The sequence below is a fragment of the Strix aluco genome, chromosome 1 (assembly GCF_031877795.1).
Source record: "Strix aluco isolate bStrAlu1 chromosome 1, bStrAlu1.hap1, whole genome shotgun sequence".
Lineage (NCBI taxonomy): Eukaryota > Metazoa > Chordata > Aves > Strigiformes > Strigidae > Strix > Strix aluco.
Genome location: NC_133931.1, coordinates 82,858,662 through 82,875,243, shown reverse-complemented (window position 1 = coordinate 82,875,243; position 16,582 = coordinate 82,858,662). Strand labels below are relative to the sequence as shown.

General features: G+C 45.2%; 1 protein-coding gene across 1 annotated transcript in view; it reads left to right on the top strand.

Moving 5' to 3' along the window:
* The first annotated feature begins 905 nt into the window (after positions 1 to 905).
* Positions 906 to 16,582, top strand: part of MYO10 (myosin X) — a 172,026-nt gene continuing 156,349 nt past the window's right edge. Inside the window, exon 1 of the mRNA XM_074826408.1 lies at positions 906 to 975. Within this exon, the coding sequence (XP_074682509.1) occupies positions 955 to 975 (21 nt within the window). The 5' untranslated portion in view covers positions 906 to 954. The remainder of the gene's footprint in view (positions 976 to 16,582) is intronic.

The window sequence follows — 16,582 nt, the reverse complement described above, 5'->3', positions numbered from 1 at the left end:
TGAACAAGAAATGTTTCCAAAAAATGAACTCTTTATACCTGCTTTGCAGAAATGTAAAGGACTGGAAAACCTATAGAGCAAGCTGCCGAAGGAAGAAGCCCAGGGCACTCCTAGGAGGTGGCCCGAAGGCTGCTGTCACCTGCACTGCTCTCCCGGGGGGCGGCAATGGCTCTCGCGGGATGTATCCAGCGGAGGCACACAGGTACGGCTGACGAGAGCTCGTACTCAAATTTGCCGCAGACTTAAATAAGAGCCTGTAGCACGCCGCGGACGCCTGCAGGTATATACATACACCCTTTAAACGACACTTCGCTTCGTCAGAAACTTTCGCGGGACGGCGGCGCTTTGCGCGGATCAGGGGTGCAAGGCGCGGAGCGCACCCTCGCCCCCAGCCCCTCGCTGCGCGCCCGCGCTCCGCTCACTGCGCCCACTGCGCTCACTCCTCCGCTCGCTCCGCACTCGGACGCGGGTTCCCGGGGCCCTGCAGCCGCCACGGCGCGGACCGGGGCCCCGCGGCGGGGCGGGGCGGCCTTGGCCCCGCCCCTGCCCCGCCGGGACGGGACGGGGCGGCCCCGGGCGCGGGGCAGGAGCGTGCGGCGGCCGCGGCGGGAGCCTCCTTCCTCCTCCCCCTTCGCTCTCCTCCTCCTCCTCCTCCTCCTCCTCCTCCTCCTCCTCCTCCTCCTCCTCCTCCTCCTCCTCCTCCTCCCCCTCCCCCTCCCCCCCGGCTCCCAGCGGCGGTTATGCGCTGCCGGGACCGCCCGGGCGAGCGGCTCTGAGGGGGCGGGCGGGCGGACAAAGGCTGCGGGCTGGTGCCGGCGCTGGGGCGCGATGGAGCGGCGCGGCGGCTGAGGCGGCTCGGGGGGGCCGAGCCGAGCCGGGCCGGGCCGGGCGGCGGCACATGGTGCGCGGCTGGGGCCCGGCGCTGCGCACCCGCGGGCGGGCCGAGGGGCCACCATGGACAACTTCTTGGCGGAGGTGAGCGCGGGCCGGCGGGATCTTCCTCCCCCCCCTTCCTCTTCTTCCTCCAGCGTGGGGTCGCTTTGTGGGGCAGGAGCCGGCAGCAGAGCGGCAGGGGGCTCCCGAAAAGTGTCGCCAGCCCCCCCGAGCAGCGCGGCTTGCGGGGGCTTTGCAGGAGCAGCCCCTTGGGGACGGGGGCTGCGGGAGGGGAGAGCGGCGCCCCCCAGGCCCCACCGGCCCCCGAAATCACCATCCTGCGGGCTGGGACCGGGGCGGAACGCGAGGCCGCCGCGCTGAACCAGAGCCTGCCGCCGGCTTTCCGCCGGGGAGGCGCTCGGCGCTAATTGGGGCTCATTAGGGCGGGCAGGGGCTGGAGGCGGCGGTGCCGAGCACCCCTCGCCGTGGCGGGACCCCCGCGGGAAGCGGGCCGCCGGGGGCTCTGGCGGGACTGGTCCGGGTCCGGGTCCCTGCCCGCCCTCCTGCCCCAGCCTCTGCTGCCCGCGGCGTGGCAGCCTCTGAAACCGCCTCTCGGAGGCGAGTGGGGTGCTCCCTCCTCAGGGGTGCCCTGCGTGAAACCCGGGGAGTGTACTTCTTGTGCCTTGCGTGGGCCTGTGAGGCTTCAAATGATGGGGGTTTCAGAAGCAGAGCTGCTGGTAGGCAGTCTTTTCTTAAGGTCTGTTTATTACATGCATGTTATTAAGTATAGACGAAATCTTCCAATACAACTGCAAAGTAATGGGGCTGAACTCTTGAAAGTGGTTTGAGTTTCACCGTTATCTTGTGGATCTTGGCAACTTCATCGTGTTGGGTGAGGAAGCCAAAGCAAAGACACGTTGCCACTTACTGAGAGTAAACGCTAACAATCAAAACTTGGGTCCTCTTCTGGTCTAAATGAGCTGAATTCTGTACAATATTTTACCAAATTGGTACGGCCCGCCTCGTGTCGTCACAGCCTTATAAACGTAAGGTGTCCGGTGTTAATGCAGTGACTTCTGTGCGTGTGTTGTGCTTGTAGGTTGCTGGCAAAGCTTGCATCAGCGTCGTGACTTCTGGTGACCGACTGCGTGGTGGCTTTAATCGCACCCCTTGCTGAAGCAGTTGCGTTCTCGGGGTTGTAAATGCAGGCCAGGCATCTGTTTTACAGGACTGGGATTAAGCTGCAAAACTGTCCTTTGCCCTCGTGAAATAACTTCCTTCATCTTCTTGGTGCTGCTGTTGATGCTCATGCAAGAAAAATAGGTGATGTTTTTACCAGAATAGTAATTAGTCAAATAAAAGAAGGTCATGCACCTTACTGCTTGTTAGCTTTTCATTTGTCAGACAACAAAAGTTCTGTCAAGTGCAGTAAGAAGGAAGAAACGCAGGATTAATTTTGAAAAAGTCTCGAGTTAAGTAGTAATACTGGGTTTTGGTTTCTTTCTTTTTTCCTCTGTAGAGGATGTAGTGCTCGCCTTTCAAAAGCTTGCAAGCCATGAGCAATAGGGTAGTATTAGCCTAGCCTTGCAAAATTAATCTGAAGAGTCATTCGCTCTGACACAAAGTACAGTAGCGTGCCCTACATAAAGGTGAAGAAGAGTTTTAATGGTTTTGACTCCCCTATTAGCCAAAATTACTTGCCCCAGGGAAAATGCAAGTAAATTTTGCCAGTCTGTGTTAGTATTTCGGCATGTATTCTGTTAGTTTGTGGTTCCTGCATGCAGACTTTGATCTTTCTTAAGAACTCTTACTCCCTTTCAACATGTTGATATTACTTTAAAAGATCAGTAAATATAACACCTTGACTTTAATCTGCATCCAAAGTCCCACCCATAAGTATAAACATTTTCCTTTCCTCACACCGGAGCGAGCGTATGTAAATCGTATACAGGGAGCGTAAGGCACAATAGCAGAAATGCACTGGGCCTGACCCAGCTACCACAGAAAAACGTCTGTTGAAGGCACTGGATTGAGCCACTAGCCGGGTAATTTAATTTGTGCGAGGCAGACATCCTGCAGCTGCTCTTTATAAAAATATTTGCTGACTTATCTGAGAGAGTTATTGTTCTCATTAAAATAAGTTGTAGTGTGTGGAAGAAAGAGGAAGCTGGATGAGAGACACAGGTAAAAAGCCTGATCTGCTCTTTCTCGTTAGTGATGTAAGTTTGCTGATATAATTAGGTTTTGGGAGAAAAGCTGGTAGGTGAGAAGGGTGTAGACTGGCACTTCACAGGGGTCGTTCCTCAGCGTTACCAAGAAGCCCCCGTTCACTATGCTGGAGGCAGGAGTGTCTTCAGTCTGGTTGTCGCAGAAGAATATTGTACAACTAAAAGGCGTTACAGAGAAAAACCCCAGCATTACTATTTCTCCCATGTTTTTTCATAGCTAGATGCTGATTGTAATGTGCTCTCAGTATAGGATGATGCTCACTGGAACAAAATGAGGGGACTGGGTAAGGTGCTGCCAGAGCGCAGGAATGCATGCGACGCAGAGGAGGCAGGCGCTCCTGTTGGGACTTGCTACGTTCACTGAGGTGTGGGATAATGCTGAGCTCCCGCCAGTCAGCTGACGCTGCCGTCGTCCATGACTTAACAGCTTTCTGAGTTCTCAATCGTGCTGCCCAGTTTCCTTCCTTTACTATTTCTTAGCATTCTTAGCTTTTGTTCTTATAGGATAAAAAGTGGTTGTACCTGTCTCCAGAGGAGCCTTGATTTCCATCGCTGTCCCAGCTTTCTAACTCATCCAATTAAAAAAAAAAAAAAAGTCTGTGAGTAAAGAATGAGGCTAGAAGAGTTGGCCCTGGAACTTACTCCTCAAAAAGCTTTTATTGCTGGAAGATAATAAAGTAATTACAAAGTTTCATTCTTAATACAGAGGAGAAGTGTTTTCTGGGACCTTTAAAACTATTTCGGGCTATTGATTGATCTGTGCTACCTTTTGGTGTTTGAAGGAAGGTCGGTGGTGGAGTTGTAATTTTCTCAGTATATTACACAGTCATGTTTTCATATATAAAGTGTTAAAACCTGTAGAAATCCCAGAGATCCATACTCAGAATTAAAAGTATGGATGCGGGCAATAGAGCCATTTGGCTGTGTTGCTCTAAACAACTTGAAAAAATCATTCCCATATGTTTTATCAACAGCTAGGGTGCTCATAAGGGAGCAGTCTCCTGTCATAGCTGAGGTCAGGCTTCTTTTTTTTTACAGTGAGAACGCATCCCTGATAAAAGGGGGATGTATGCCATGAGGGAAGGAGGAGAGTTAGTTCAAGATGAGAAGGAACACAGGGTAATTTTGCACAAAAAAGAGCAGGAGAGGGAAGCTCCAACTGCCTCTTCAGCATCTGAAGTTCCCAAGCAGTGCTTTTACCAGGCCATCAGGGAAAGTGGGTGCGGAAGTCAAGTTCATCTTCCTCCTCTTACATGGGGAGTCACTTTGCCCAATATATACGGTGTGTTGCACCGAACTGTGGTCGCTGTCCTTGTCACAGGAGGGATGTGGCAATTGCTGGCCCAGATGAGGTTAGAGAGTGGTTGAGGTTGGGGCGCAACTTCTGGAAGTCATTTTGTCTAATCTACTCTCTGAGCTGCTGCTCCACTCCTGGGGAGCTTGCAGTACAGCGTGCATAGCGGTGGCTGCAGGGATTGACTAAGTTGCTACCAAGCTTGAAAGTTAAAGGATTTTCTTTTACTTCCACAACTGGAAGAGGAGGAAGGAAGAACAACTCTTGTCTCCTGCCTTCTGTGTTGCGTGTCTGGGTAGATGATGTTTAAGGAGAGCGTTATAAAAGCAGCATCAGCATCATAGAGGTCCTACTGATGTTTCTCTTGTGTTGCACAGAGGTTTATTTGGAACTGTGGGGTTGCCTCCTGTGAGGTACAGCAGATACTCTTTGTCCAGCATGCTTTTCTTTTTGACAATACTGCTGTTACCTGGAGTTCAGAATGGTTTCTTTCTTTTCTGCTTTCCACAGTTTGCACATATTTGCTTGTGTACCCTGTTTTAGGGGCAGGGCTCCCAGCATGTGTCCTGAAGGAGCAAGTGTTGAACCTCCCTCTGTAGGAAGGCTGTGGGGCAAAACTTAATTCTGAGGCCTTGAACTTGGCTGCAGGGGGCTGTCAGAGGAGGTATCTGCCAAGCCCGGAAGCTCTTACTTTAGATATGCAGCTTGTGGCAAACTTTTCGTTGGTGCTCCTGTGCTGCGGGATTTGGAAGATTGCTGCCTCCCAGCGCAGAGTCATTCATGGAGACCTTCAAGAGGTTCACCATCCCCTGCAACCAAGTGACCGTGGCACTGCCAAGTTTTTGCTCTTAAAGTGAAAATTTGGTGATGCTAATAAGTTCCTGCATCAATCCACATGGGTTCTGGCTGTGCTGTGCAGCATAGTGTATGCATTTAGGACAATCTCGAAAGTCTCCCAGTTTTCATTTAAAAGTGTTTTTCTGATAGCACAAGTATGGGTCTGGTGTTCTGACTTCTGGTATTGGTGTAAGCTGTGTATCTTACACCAGCAAAGCTGCGTTCCAGACGGGTGGGGCAAACCCATCATCCCTTAAGCAGTGGCGTAAAGGTTACATTTCTGGAGGGCTTCTGAGCGCCAAAGCCATGCCAAGAAGGAACGGTGCCTCATTTGGCTGTTGACATTGGCTGTGTTTTCCGAAGTTTCTGAGCTGTGACTAGACTACTTCTCATATTTAGGTTTTTTAAAAGCTGATGGTTGTTTTGTCAATAGCTATTTTTAGGTTAATTAGAGAACATTATGTTTTGAGTAGAAAATGTTTCAAGGGGACTCAGGACCACCTCACTGAGTCAGAAAGAAAATTTTTGTAGGTTTGTTTCTATAAGCTGGGAAATCATGTTCAGTTCATTGGTAGCATGTCATTGTAACTGCCTACTATGTGTATTTCACATGTGCCTTTCATAAGATAGATTTGTGCAACTGAAGCATAGTCATTGTCACTGGGCTGGAGCCTAGCAGCCCTGCTGGCACCATGAATATTGTAAAATGACACAAGAATTCTCTTAAAGCTGCAAAACACATAGCTATTGAAATTGCCAGTAGAGGCTCTACATTGTGCAGGGTCTGCTCGTTTCTTTTTAGCTATGTTCAGTCAGACTTCAGCTACAGGAGAGCTGTGAAACCCCCACCATTACAAAAGTCTTGTTTTCTTCCGAGTGTTTGCTTTTTTTTACCTTCTGGTGACACCTCACTGAAATGGCTGCTTTTTTTTGTCTCTTCCCTAATTGTATGTTTGTGTCAGCACTTTGTGTGTAAGCTATTTTACTCTAACCAGATTGTCTTCTTTATATGTATTTTCATTTGGTGAGCCCTGTGTGTGGGTGATACTGAAGGTTGTGAATCTGCTTGGCTCTTTTCTTGGTTTTGGAGCTGTCACACAGCCTGTTGCCTGATAAAAGGGAATTGTGTTTGAAAGCATGGCCAGTCCCAACTTATTTTTGAAGTCAAGTGGCACGGGCTTTTATCGGAAATGCTCCACATTTTTTTTCCATGATTCTGTGGAGGCAGAAGAGGACCACTTTGTAGGAGGGAGGGAAGCAGAAAGGAAGGGGAGCTTGAGCTTTTTGTGTCACATGGAGAGTTTAGTGTGCTGGTCCCATGAATAACCTGAGAAATCCTGCAACCTTTCAGAGCTTTTGTTGCCCCAGTGTGCCTCAAAACATGGAAAGAAAAGTTTGGGGCCCCTTATCAATAATTACGCTGTTGGTTGGCTTGGTTGTACCACGTTGTGCTTCTGCTGTGGTGATTTTATCTGAATCTTGGGTTTCAGCTTGGTAAGACCAATATAGTCTCAATAATCTGTTATTTGTCTTTAGAAGATAGCCGAAGGAGAATCGGTAGGTCCTTGGCTGTGTGTGTGTGTATTTAGATAGTGTCACTGTGTCTGCACAGAACAAATCCAGACCTAACCCCTAGCAAGTGAATAACCTGCTTTTTTTGATCTTTTTTAATTTTTTCTTTTAATATGGGGAGTGAATATTGATGTAACTTCAAAAGAAAAAAAATTCTAGCAAGAGAAATGTCTTTTTGTGTCTCTTGGGTGGGTGCAGCCCCAGTGGAAGGTGCCACAGTCTGCTGCGAGGGGTGAAATCAGCAGCTCCATCCCTTGCACGCTCAGCGTGGTGACTGTGCCCGTTGCAATTCTGGAGGGAAACGTATCCTCTGGGTGGTTTGATCTCACCAACCTTTTTGGCCACAGGGCTGGTATTTTTCCTTAGTGAATCACAGTCCCCAGCTGTGGTCAGAGCCAGGAACACAGTTTTGGGTGGAGCCCAGTAGAAGGGCAGGAGGTAAAAAGTCACTGTGAATTAAGACTTAGCTGGGGACACACACACACACACACACACACACACAAAAAAAAGAATTACCAGCTTTAAAGTCACTAATTGTGGCTACTTTACAAGTTTCGGGATGTGACCTCAAAACTTGCTAGATTGATTACGACTTCAGGCTTGTATGAGAGGGTCATGGCTTAGGCGTTCTCATTTGTCTTGATCTTCCTGTTATTTATCATTACTTGACATTTTAAACCATTAGTGAGACATGAAGGAGGATGGCTTGGTGTTGGGGCAACAGTTGAGGGCAAATTACTGGTTTTTGGGTATCCTTGGTTCAAATTTTACATGGTGGCTTTTTTTTTTTTTACTTATTTAGGATTTTCTAAGATGTCCTATGTATGTCTGAAATTTGAGCATTATCCATTGGTCATATTTATTGTAATGCAACTTTGTTTTGGACAACCCCCTGATTAAGAAAGGTTCCGTGGATTATCCTTTTGGTTAGAAGTCCATTAAGTAGCTCAAACACTCCATTCTTTTAAAGACAGGGCTCTTCAAAGTTTGGATGCAGAATGGGAACTGGTATTAACCATCCTCCAGATCTGCCTTGTGAAATAAACTATATCCATGCTGAAGAAGAAATTACTGCTTTGTTGCATGGAAAACATGAGCACCACTGTATTGGGAAAGTATACTGTGAAAGGTTTGTTAAGACAGAAGGAATGAGTAAAGATTACTCATATTTTGAAATGTACCCATAAGAAGTAGGAGGATGTTGGGGGAGAATGTACTGTCCCCTCCTTGACTCATTTCTGCAAAGTCAGTGATCAAGACTGTCATCTGGGGTAGGTCCAAACATTGTTTGTGCTTGTTCTTGATGTCCTCAGCTGGACAGACAGTGTTAGAGCCAGGTCAGGGGGATGTCTGGTGGCTTCTCTGCAGGGTGTCGTTCCATGGACATTGTGACTGGCCGGACACTTTCCCAGTGCAAACCAGTGACTGACTGGGGGAAGGCTGCTGAGTTGTTTCAGCTGTAAGTATGTCACACCTGTGCTTGCTTTACCAATAAATATAAATACTTGCTGTCTATTTAGGTGCTGTTTTCCTTTGTGGCCAAGTGACTGTGTTTCAGTCTAGCCTGTAAACGCCTGCCTATTTGGTAGAAAGTGTAGAGGTTTGTTTTTTTTTTTTTTTAATTGAAATCTCAAGCATGAGTGATGTTGGAGGAATTTGATATCATATGTATGTTTTTCCTTGCTGAATAGCTTGCTAGGAACAGACCCGATTTTGGTTCAGATTTGAAGCATGGCAGAAACTGGTATGTGTTCAGTTTTACTGACCAAAGTCAACATTTCCATTTTGTGTGAACTCTTTTGTAGAGGGGTTTAACACACAGTTTCTATATGAGCTCTTGTAATTTTTCCTAGTGAGCAATGGTGCTTAGTTATTTTTCACTAGGAAGGAGCAGCCACAGTTAGGAACTGGAAAAAAAAACAAAGAGCACTCCAGCCCTGTTAAGTCTTTGAGGAAAACCTTGCAATTTACACTGGTGTATGGAAGGAGGTCTTCAACAGCGAAAGGTACTGGTCACTTGTATGGTTTTCTGAACTTGCACATCAGATCCAATACATCTTAAGCTGGATTTCCTATGTGTTTCAGTGGCCCTGCCACTCAATGGGCAAATATAAGTTGGTTGGAGCAGAGCCTAAATGTGGAGGTCAGTATAATACCTTTTATTCCTTCCAGGATTAATGGCATGCTGAAGGAGAACATCCTGGAGGATAGAATTTATCAGTCTTCTGTACCATCCAGTGGCCTGACAGACTTTAGACTTGAATAGGATTCCCTATTTGTATGATAATATGTTATAGCAAATATGTTTTAGCAAATACTTACATTGCTTCAGTGGGGCATTTTGCCTGGTTTATGGTATCAGACTTTCTTTTCTTTGAAAGTATGTAATCTTCATGATGTGGTGAGCCTCGCTAGGGATTTTTGAATGAATATTAAGGAAAGGTGCCTATTGAAGAAATCAGTATTCTCTTTAACCAATCTCTTAGATCTCTTAGACGGGTTAACTCTTTCTGTGAAACTGCATTTTGGTTTTGTCCTGTTCCAAATGAGGGAAAGAGGAAGGAAGAGAGGGGAACTCAGCAGCAGACCTCGGGAGCCAAGCGGTGCCTTCACACACGGTCGCGGCTGATGGCATGCACAGAGTGAATGGCTGTGTTGGAAGACTCAGGAAGTAAAAGGCTAAGTGCACTTTGATGTGTTAGTGTTCCCTTTTCCTATATATTCTTGGGAAACTATTCATAATCCTTTATTACAGGCCAGTGATACAAGAGTGTGTTAATACAAGTCTGTGTTTTGTTTTGGAGAACGCCCTTATGGGAGATGCCATAAGGACACCTTAACAGAGGAGAATGTTTGGTTGTTGCTTTTTTCCCTGGGGCAAAACTGCATTCTCACCCTGAGCAGACTTACCCAAGGGTTTTTTATCACGGCACATCTGCCTTTATACTGGGGTAGTTGTTAAAAGTACTGAGGGTTTTTTGGGTTGTATTTATGTTCTTAACTTTTTGACACGGTAGCGCTGGCAGAATGGCACCCTGCTGCCCAAGCCTGCCATCACATTCTCAAAGTCAGGATTGATTCTGGTGCCTGTAGCATAACCTTGGGTAGAGACCTGAGGCTCAAATGGTTGATGAGTGGTAGCTGCCATTAACTACAGCTGGAATTACAAAGCAGAGCATTTCTGAAAGTTGTCATCAAAGTTAATACCCCAAACCTCTTGGCCCTCTTTTTCCCTCTTTCTCTTAAAAACCTTCAAAAGGCTTTAGAAAACTCATTTTGATGAACTTTCCAGCATCTGGAGAAAACACCTCTGTAGTGCTTGAAATGATGTTGGATTGTGACAGTGGTGCTACTGGCAAAGCCTTGCATGGTTTTGATGTGCACTGCATGTGTCTATTATCCTTCTTCCTGACCTCACTAACTGAAATGCAGGATTCTTCTGGAAAGATTCTCACGCCTCCCCTTTATGTTCAACCAAACTGGCTCTGGTTTTGGGGACAGGAGATAACAGAAGTTTATTCCTTGTTTTAAAAAAATATTGATGTTTATAGCATTATCGGAAACGGATTATTTGGTTCTATTTTAGTTGCTGTTGTTTAGTGTGCCATTAAAATATTTACTCAGATGAAGTTAAATATATTTGTTAAGAGAATGGGATTGTTTTTCTTATGAAGTTGTTTATCTTGAGGAAAAGTCAAATCCCTTTGTTTAATGTACCCATCTGGTTTACAGAAGCAATGAAGATCATTTCTATTTGACTATTTTGGTGGGTCAAAACCCAAGTGTGTATCTTGCTTAGGTTATATTTTTATTTGCTTCAGAAAGGAGTCAAGTTGGCAGGATGCCGGAGTTCACGTTAGGACAAGGAGTAGACGCTGATTCTGTAGATCAGACTTCTTGCTTTGTTGGCCGTCTTCTCGGATCTCTTCACCTTATTAAATATAGACTGTGGTTTTGTGATTAGGATTTATCTCCTCATTACAGTTCTCTGATGATGAGTATGATGGATATGTTTGTTTAGTGTGTACAATTATAGTCCCTCGAAGAAAATAGGAGCGGCATTTAGAGCAGGGCTTTGAAGGGTGGCATTTCCTGCTGCTTTTCAGACCAGGCGGAGTGTCTGATGAAGTGAGCTCTTTGTTGTTGAAACTCTCAGAGTTGTATTCTGCTGTGTGATACTTGATAAGCTATTTTCAGGAATAAACAAATGCAGCTAACCTGTGCTAGAAAATATAATCTGTGCAGCAGCTCCTTTTTTTCCCCCCCTTTCAATTACATTTCTAACATCTTGCGCGCCAAATCTGAGAAGTTTTAACAGATGACAGATGGGATTTTGGCATAAAGTTGTGCAGTGCTTGCAGAAAAAGGGCAATTCTCTGTTTTGTGTTAGTTTTGAGAGTCTCAACTCCTAATTTCTGTTTCTATTGCACCATTTCTGCCATCGTTTTGCTTTGGTGATTCAGTACCTTAAATGACTACAGCCCTAGTGCAGTAGTAAACTCCCTGGGGTTTTTGTACAGAAGCCCATGAGCCAACGTAATCGCAATGTAATGGAATACTTGTGTTAAACACTTACTGTATAGTTACACCTTTGTCAGTAGAATGCCTTTGTACAATGCCTTAAGGTGGAGATCTGGTGTAGGACAGAACATGGTATCCAAATCTGTGCATTTTCTTGTGAGCACCCAGTGTGGCTTGTTCCTTAGCAGTCCTTTCTGGGGTGCTTGAGTGCAAAGGGAAAGCATTGAGTCGTGGGATCCTTTTTCTTTGGGTAGTGATCCAACATTTACTTCATTCCAGGTGCTTCTGGAGTTGGGCAAATGCAAGCTGTGATCCTAAATTTTGATTCTTGAAACTTGTGTGCTGCTTACAGAAGCACTCCTTTATCTTGATTGCAGATATTTGACCTGAAAAGTGCCCAGTCCCTTTATGCAGTCAGACAGGCCACAAAAGCTCTGCTGTTTTCCTGGGATTTTTGCTTTTTTTCTGCTGGAAGGCAGCAGAGCTTTTGGTACGCAGCATGAGCTGCGGCTGAACCAGAGCATGGGGATGTGCCTCCTGATCTGCATGTAGATGGGAGTCATTTCTCATTAGGAAAGAAGAGTGGGTGCATGTTAATCAGTGGCTAAATTGAAGGGGCAAGAAGGGCTCAAGGCAGCAAAGGTCTGGACACCTGCAGCAAGAGATCATGGGTCATGCTGCTGTGGGGATCCTCCAAGCCGCTCCTGGGGGAAGAAGAGGAGAGGAGTTGGTGTCAGACTCTGAGCAGGAGCAGATGCTTTAGCAGGACGGCTTCTCAAAGGGGTCTCCTTGTTGGACGGGATAACGATGTCTGATAGCTTCTGCTTTAAAATGCATAAATTAAGCTTTTTTTGGCTTTGCAATTCCTGTCAAAGTTGGAGATTAATCTTCTCTTGCTGTCCTGAAGCCAGCTGGAGTTTTCCTAGCTGTAGGTTTTGAGTGTGTGTTTTCTGGTTGGGTCTCTGGTATTATAAATGCCAACATTTTGGAAAGTCTTGTCTTTTTAAATCTTTTTTTTTGGTGGTGTTGAGCAATGACATGCTTCTGGATAGTTTCATGTAGGCTTGGAGAAATCTTTTATTCTTGAGAAAGCTGCAGTAATGTATGTCCTAAAAAATAGGACTTTGGCATTTGTTACTACTGCTCCATTGGTGGCAATATTATTGTATTTAAAACTGTCCTTTTTAGTTTTATTGACACTGAAATTCCTACTTTTTTGTTGTCATGTCATCTTTTCCCCTAATTTTGTTCCAGACACTGTACCAGGGTAATTAGTAACCAGCAAGTGGCTCTTTCTCTCCAGAAGAGCAGTTGTGGTGCTACTGCTTGTTCTTCAAGAAGCAGCTGGATTTTTATCAGATCTTTGTAATTTTTAGAAGGGGGAGAAATTTCAAGAGAGCTCTGTCACATGGCGAGTGCTTTACCTCCGAGGCTGTGGAAGGCAGCCTGTGCTTGGGACCATTGGGAAGTCCACTCTTTACATCTTTACCTGTGGAAAGGTCTGAGACCACCTGGAAGTTAGGATGCTCCTTGTATGTGCTTTATAAAAGAAAAGGCTATGTCAGCAGGTTCAAAGCTATAACTGCATAAGCCATTGCTTCTTTTGTGGGTGTGTATATTTATTTAGCTTGCTGATATTTCATTATACTGCAGCTGCCTTGCTGTGTGCTGTTGCTTCCTTTCCCTATATACCACTGAAGAGGAGAGGGGTGGCAGGGGGAAATAATACCTTGTACTCTTTGCTGGTACAGATCTAAATATGGTATTTGTGTTGTCTTTTTATATTAACCTGTTGTTCCTTGCTAATGCTGATCTTACCTAATGTTCTTGTATTTTGCATGTGCTTAGGAGGAAACATACAACAATGAGTTGCTTCAGGATTATTTAAAAGCAAAAAAATTGCAATTGATTTGTATATCTCTTCCCTCTTTCTGAAGTTCGAATTAACTGAAACAGTAAAAAAAAAAAATGCTGTTTGCTTGGTGTTTTTTTTTTTTTTTTTTAAAAATGACCTGGGAAATTTGTTGACAGCTCAAAATCCAAACTGAGCAAAAATAACAGAAATGTCTGAATAGCTGAAAGCATAATTTCCCTGCTGGAAAGGTGGTTTGTTGAGGAGAAAAAAGAAGCTGAGAAGTGGTAACCATTAGTGACTATAAATAGAGAGTTACTCATTTAGGCTCTTGGACGGATAAAAGAGAGGTTGTTCCAGTTTTTCATCTTTACTGTGTGGTAAAAAGTGAGGTATGTCATGTCCTGCCATTTTTTAGATAACTTTAAGAATAGCTGCACTGGTACTATTTTCTGCTCAAAGAAAGGTCTTCAGGTATACTTGCATAAATGGCAAAAGCTCTTTGGCCCCAGTCTGAAACACATACATGAATTTATGAATCATTTCACTTTTAGTAAGTTGCGTTCCCTGGAGGACAGCATATCTATTCTGTCAGTACATTCACAGTTGTGATAAAACACTGAATTTTGTTCTAAACCAGTATCTGTAATAGCATGAGCAATATGGAAACAGTGTAGGGGAGTAGCTGATATGTACCTAGTGGGTCCGTAGGTCTTGTCTTTTGGAAAACAAAACTTGGTTTGCAACCTCGTGAAGGAGTGGGCTGATTTTCTTTCTTGAGGAAAACTGCTGCAGTGGTGAGGAGGATGCCACAGACCAGCTTGAAGTAACGATGCACTGAGGCTCCCCTGGGGACCCTGGAAGAGCCCTGAAGACCCCAGGGGCTCCCCAGAGGTTTTGGGAGTGGATTTGGAGGGGAGGCTGGTTGTCCTACTCTCCAGGTGTTGGGATTAACCTTTTCCAGAGAGACACCTTGTGCAGTCTGGGTTGTTGGGTTTCTTGTACTGTGTACAGTGCTGATCCCACAAATTAAGTTTTTAGTTTCTTTGTTTAAAGAAGCAGATACCTTTTACAATTAGCTGTGTTTCGGCCTCGTTAAGTGAGGAACTCGAGGGCTTGCATGAATAGCTAAATAATGATTAACCTCTCTTTGACTTCAGTGGTGCAGAACTAGGACATTTATCTTCCAACCTAGATTTCTTCTGCCCTGGTGTTGACTGACCAAGCATTGACACTTGTCATGTCCTCTTTCCCCTTTAATACCAAGTGTGTTTGTGGACATGTTACACTTCTCAGTCTCCTTTGGAAAGTAATAATAAAGATGTAATGCTCTTGTGCTTCTCCCGAGCCAGAAGAAGTTTGGTTTTGAGTGTCCTACTCATTGTGGCTCCATACAGTGCATTCTGCACAGCAGCTTTCTGGCAGCAGAGAGGGCTGTTACAAAGGTCTCTTCAGAGCTGTGGGTAGTAGAGGTGAGCAGACTGTTACTGATTGTGAGCTTTGCTTCTCTTATCAGCAGACGTTGGCACTTTCCAAACAAGTGGCTGTGATAAGGGCTTCTGGCGGGGCAGGAGGGGGAAGTTGTTGGTGAAGGAAAGGCGTGCGAGTGGGTAGATTTAAAGGCACAGGAGAGTTTTAGGGTTTTGGTGATCTATAGCTAAGCAGTGTGATCATGGCTAAAGATAACAACCCAAAACAAGCAGTGAGAGAAAGTGTTGAGGCTTGGGTTTCTAAAATTTGGTGCCTTGACTTGGATAATAGTGGGATGTGTAATTTTTTTAATGGAGATTAGCTCCTGATGTTGCTCTAGGTAAAATAAGTAAAGCCATCTTGATTCAGCAAGGTTGATAATCCCAGGATGAATATGAGACATGGTTCCACCTGAATTAGAGAAGAGTTGTAATGTGTTTAAAATTAAGCATGTTCTGAAATACCTTGTGGTTTTGTCTTCTAGCTGGGTATGAGTCACTTGACTTCTTACACATCAGTCCAAGCTTGCCACGGGGGAGTTAATGAATATCTAGGGAAAGATGTCACTGACCATAGCAGGGGAGTTAACTTGATGATCTTTAAAGGTCCCTTCCAACCCAAACCAGTCTGTTGTTCTGTGAACACTATCCCTGTTGGAACTCAGGAAATCCCCAAAACTCCACTTAACAGTAACTGGTCAAAATGACTAAAATCCAGTAGGTAACTACTGCTGATCTTGGTACAAATTACATGAAGTAGTAGTGACCATGGTTCAAGCATAGCTTCTGCAAAGCTACTCTTGCCCTTGTTGCTGAGTGCACACTGATAGGCCCTTCTGTGTTGCTTCTGTACTTCCAAGTGGGTAACAGTGGGTGAAATAGCCCTGCGTAAGGCATGCTGCCTCGTCCCCCTTTTACCCAGGAGTGCTGGTGTGGCCTCTGCAGCTGTGTCCCTATTGTCAGGGACAAGGGCAGGAAGTCTCTGCCACAATCAGGTCTCTGTGCTCTCCACACAGATGCAGCTTTGTTAACAAATGACTTGTCTAACTTACCACTGTTTTTTAACCCATCTCAGGATCATTGTTACATTGATTTGTACATTGACTGTAGAGCTGCTTTTATTGAGGATGTGTTCCTGAAAAGCTAGAAATTAGTTTTTTTATTTCTAATTATTATTTTTTTCAATGAAGTCATCAAGCCATCTCCTTACTGATGCAGTGCATGGCAGGTGTTGAGGGAAGAACATTTACCACTGGTGACTTCTGTAGTGGAGATGTTCAGAACTGACTCTGAAGTTCCGTAGGAGATTTTTTGGGCTTTTTAGGAAGCTGTCCTTATGAGATGATTGGCTTTGGAAGAGCGGAAGTGTTGCTACCGTATTGGCCCACAAAAGGCTGAGTTTCAACGATGCTTCCTTTAATTTGGCAGAAAGGAAGCAGAGCAGTGTATGAAGTCAGGAGTAAAGGAGAGGGTGTCCTGTAGTTCCGAACTCTGCTGAAAAAATTGAATTGCATTAAGACTGGATAGAGGTAATTACATGCCAGCCTGTGTCCTTCAGGTTCCAGATGGTGTCATGAGAGCTGCTATTAGGAGGAAAAAAAAAAAGTCTCAAGTTGGAGGCATTGTGTAGACAACAGACTTAAAGAAGAATTGGACATTGCTCTCCTTGAAACAAAAAGGAGGAAGCTGTGTATGGCATTATATATTACTGTGTAAAGTAGTAACTGAGTTTCACAGGGCAAGTAATGTTCAATGCCTGTGGTGAAGCACAGTCCATGTTACTCACGCAGCCACCTTGGGAGCAGTGGGTGTGGATGTGTGTGCACTTGGGGTGATTCATGATCAGCCTGTGCTCACTCTTGAATATTCGAGAATCAACTTGCTGGGAAAACTTTCTGCTGGAAGCTTTTTTTTGCAACAGAAAGACCATTGAATG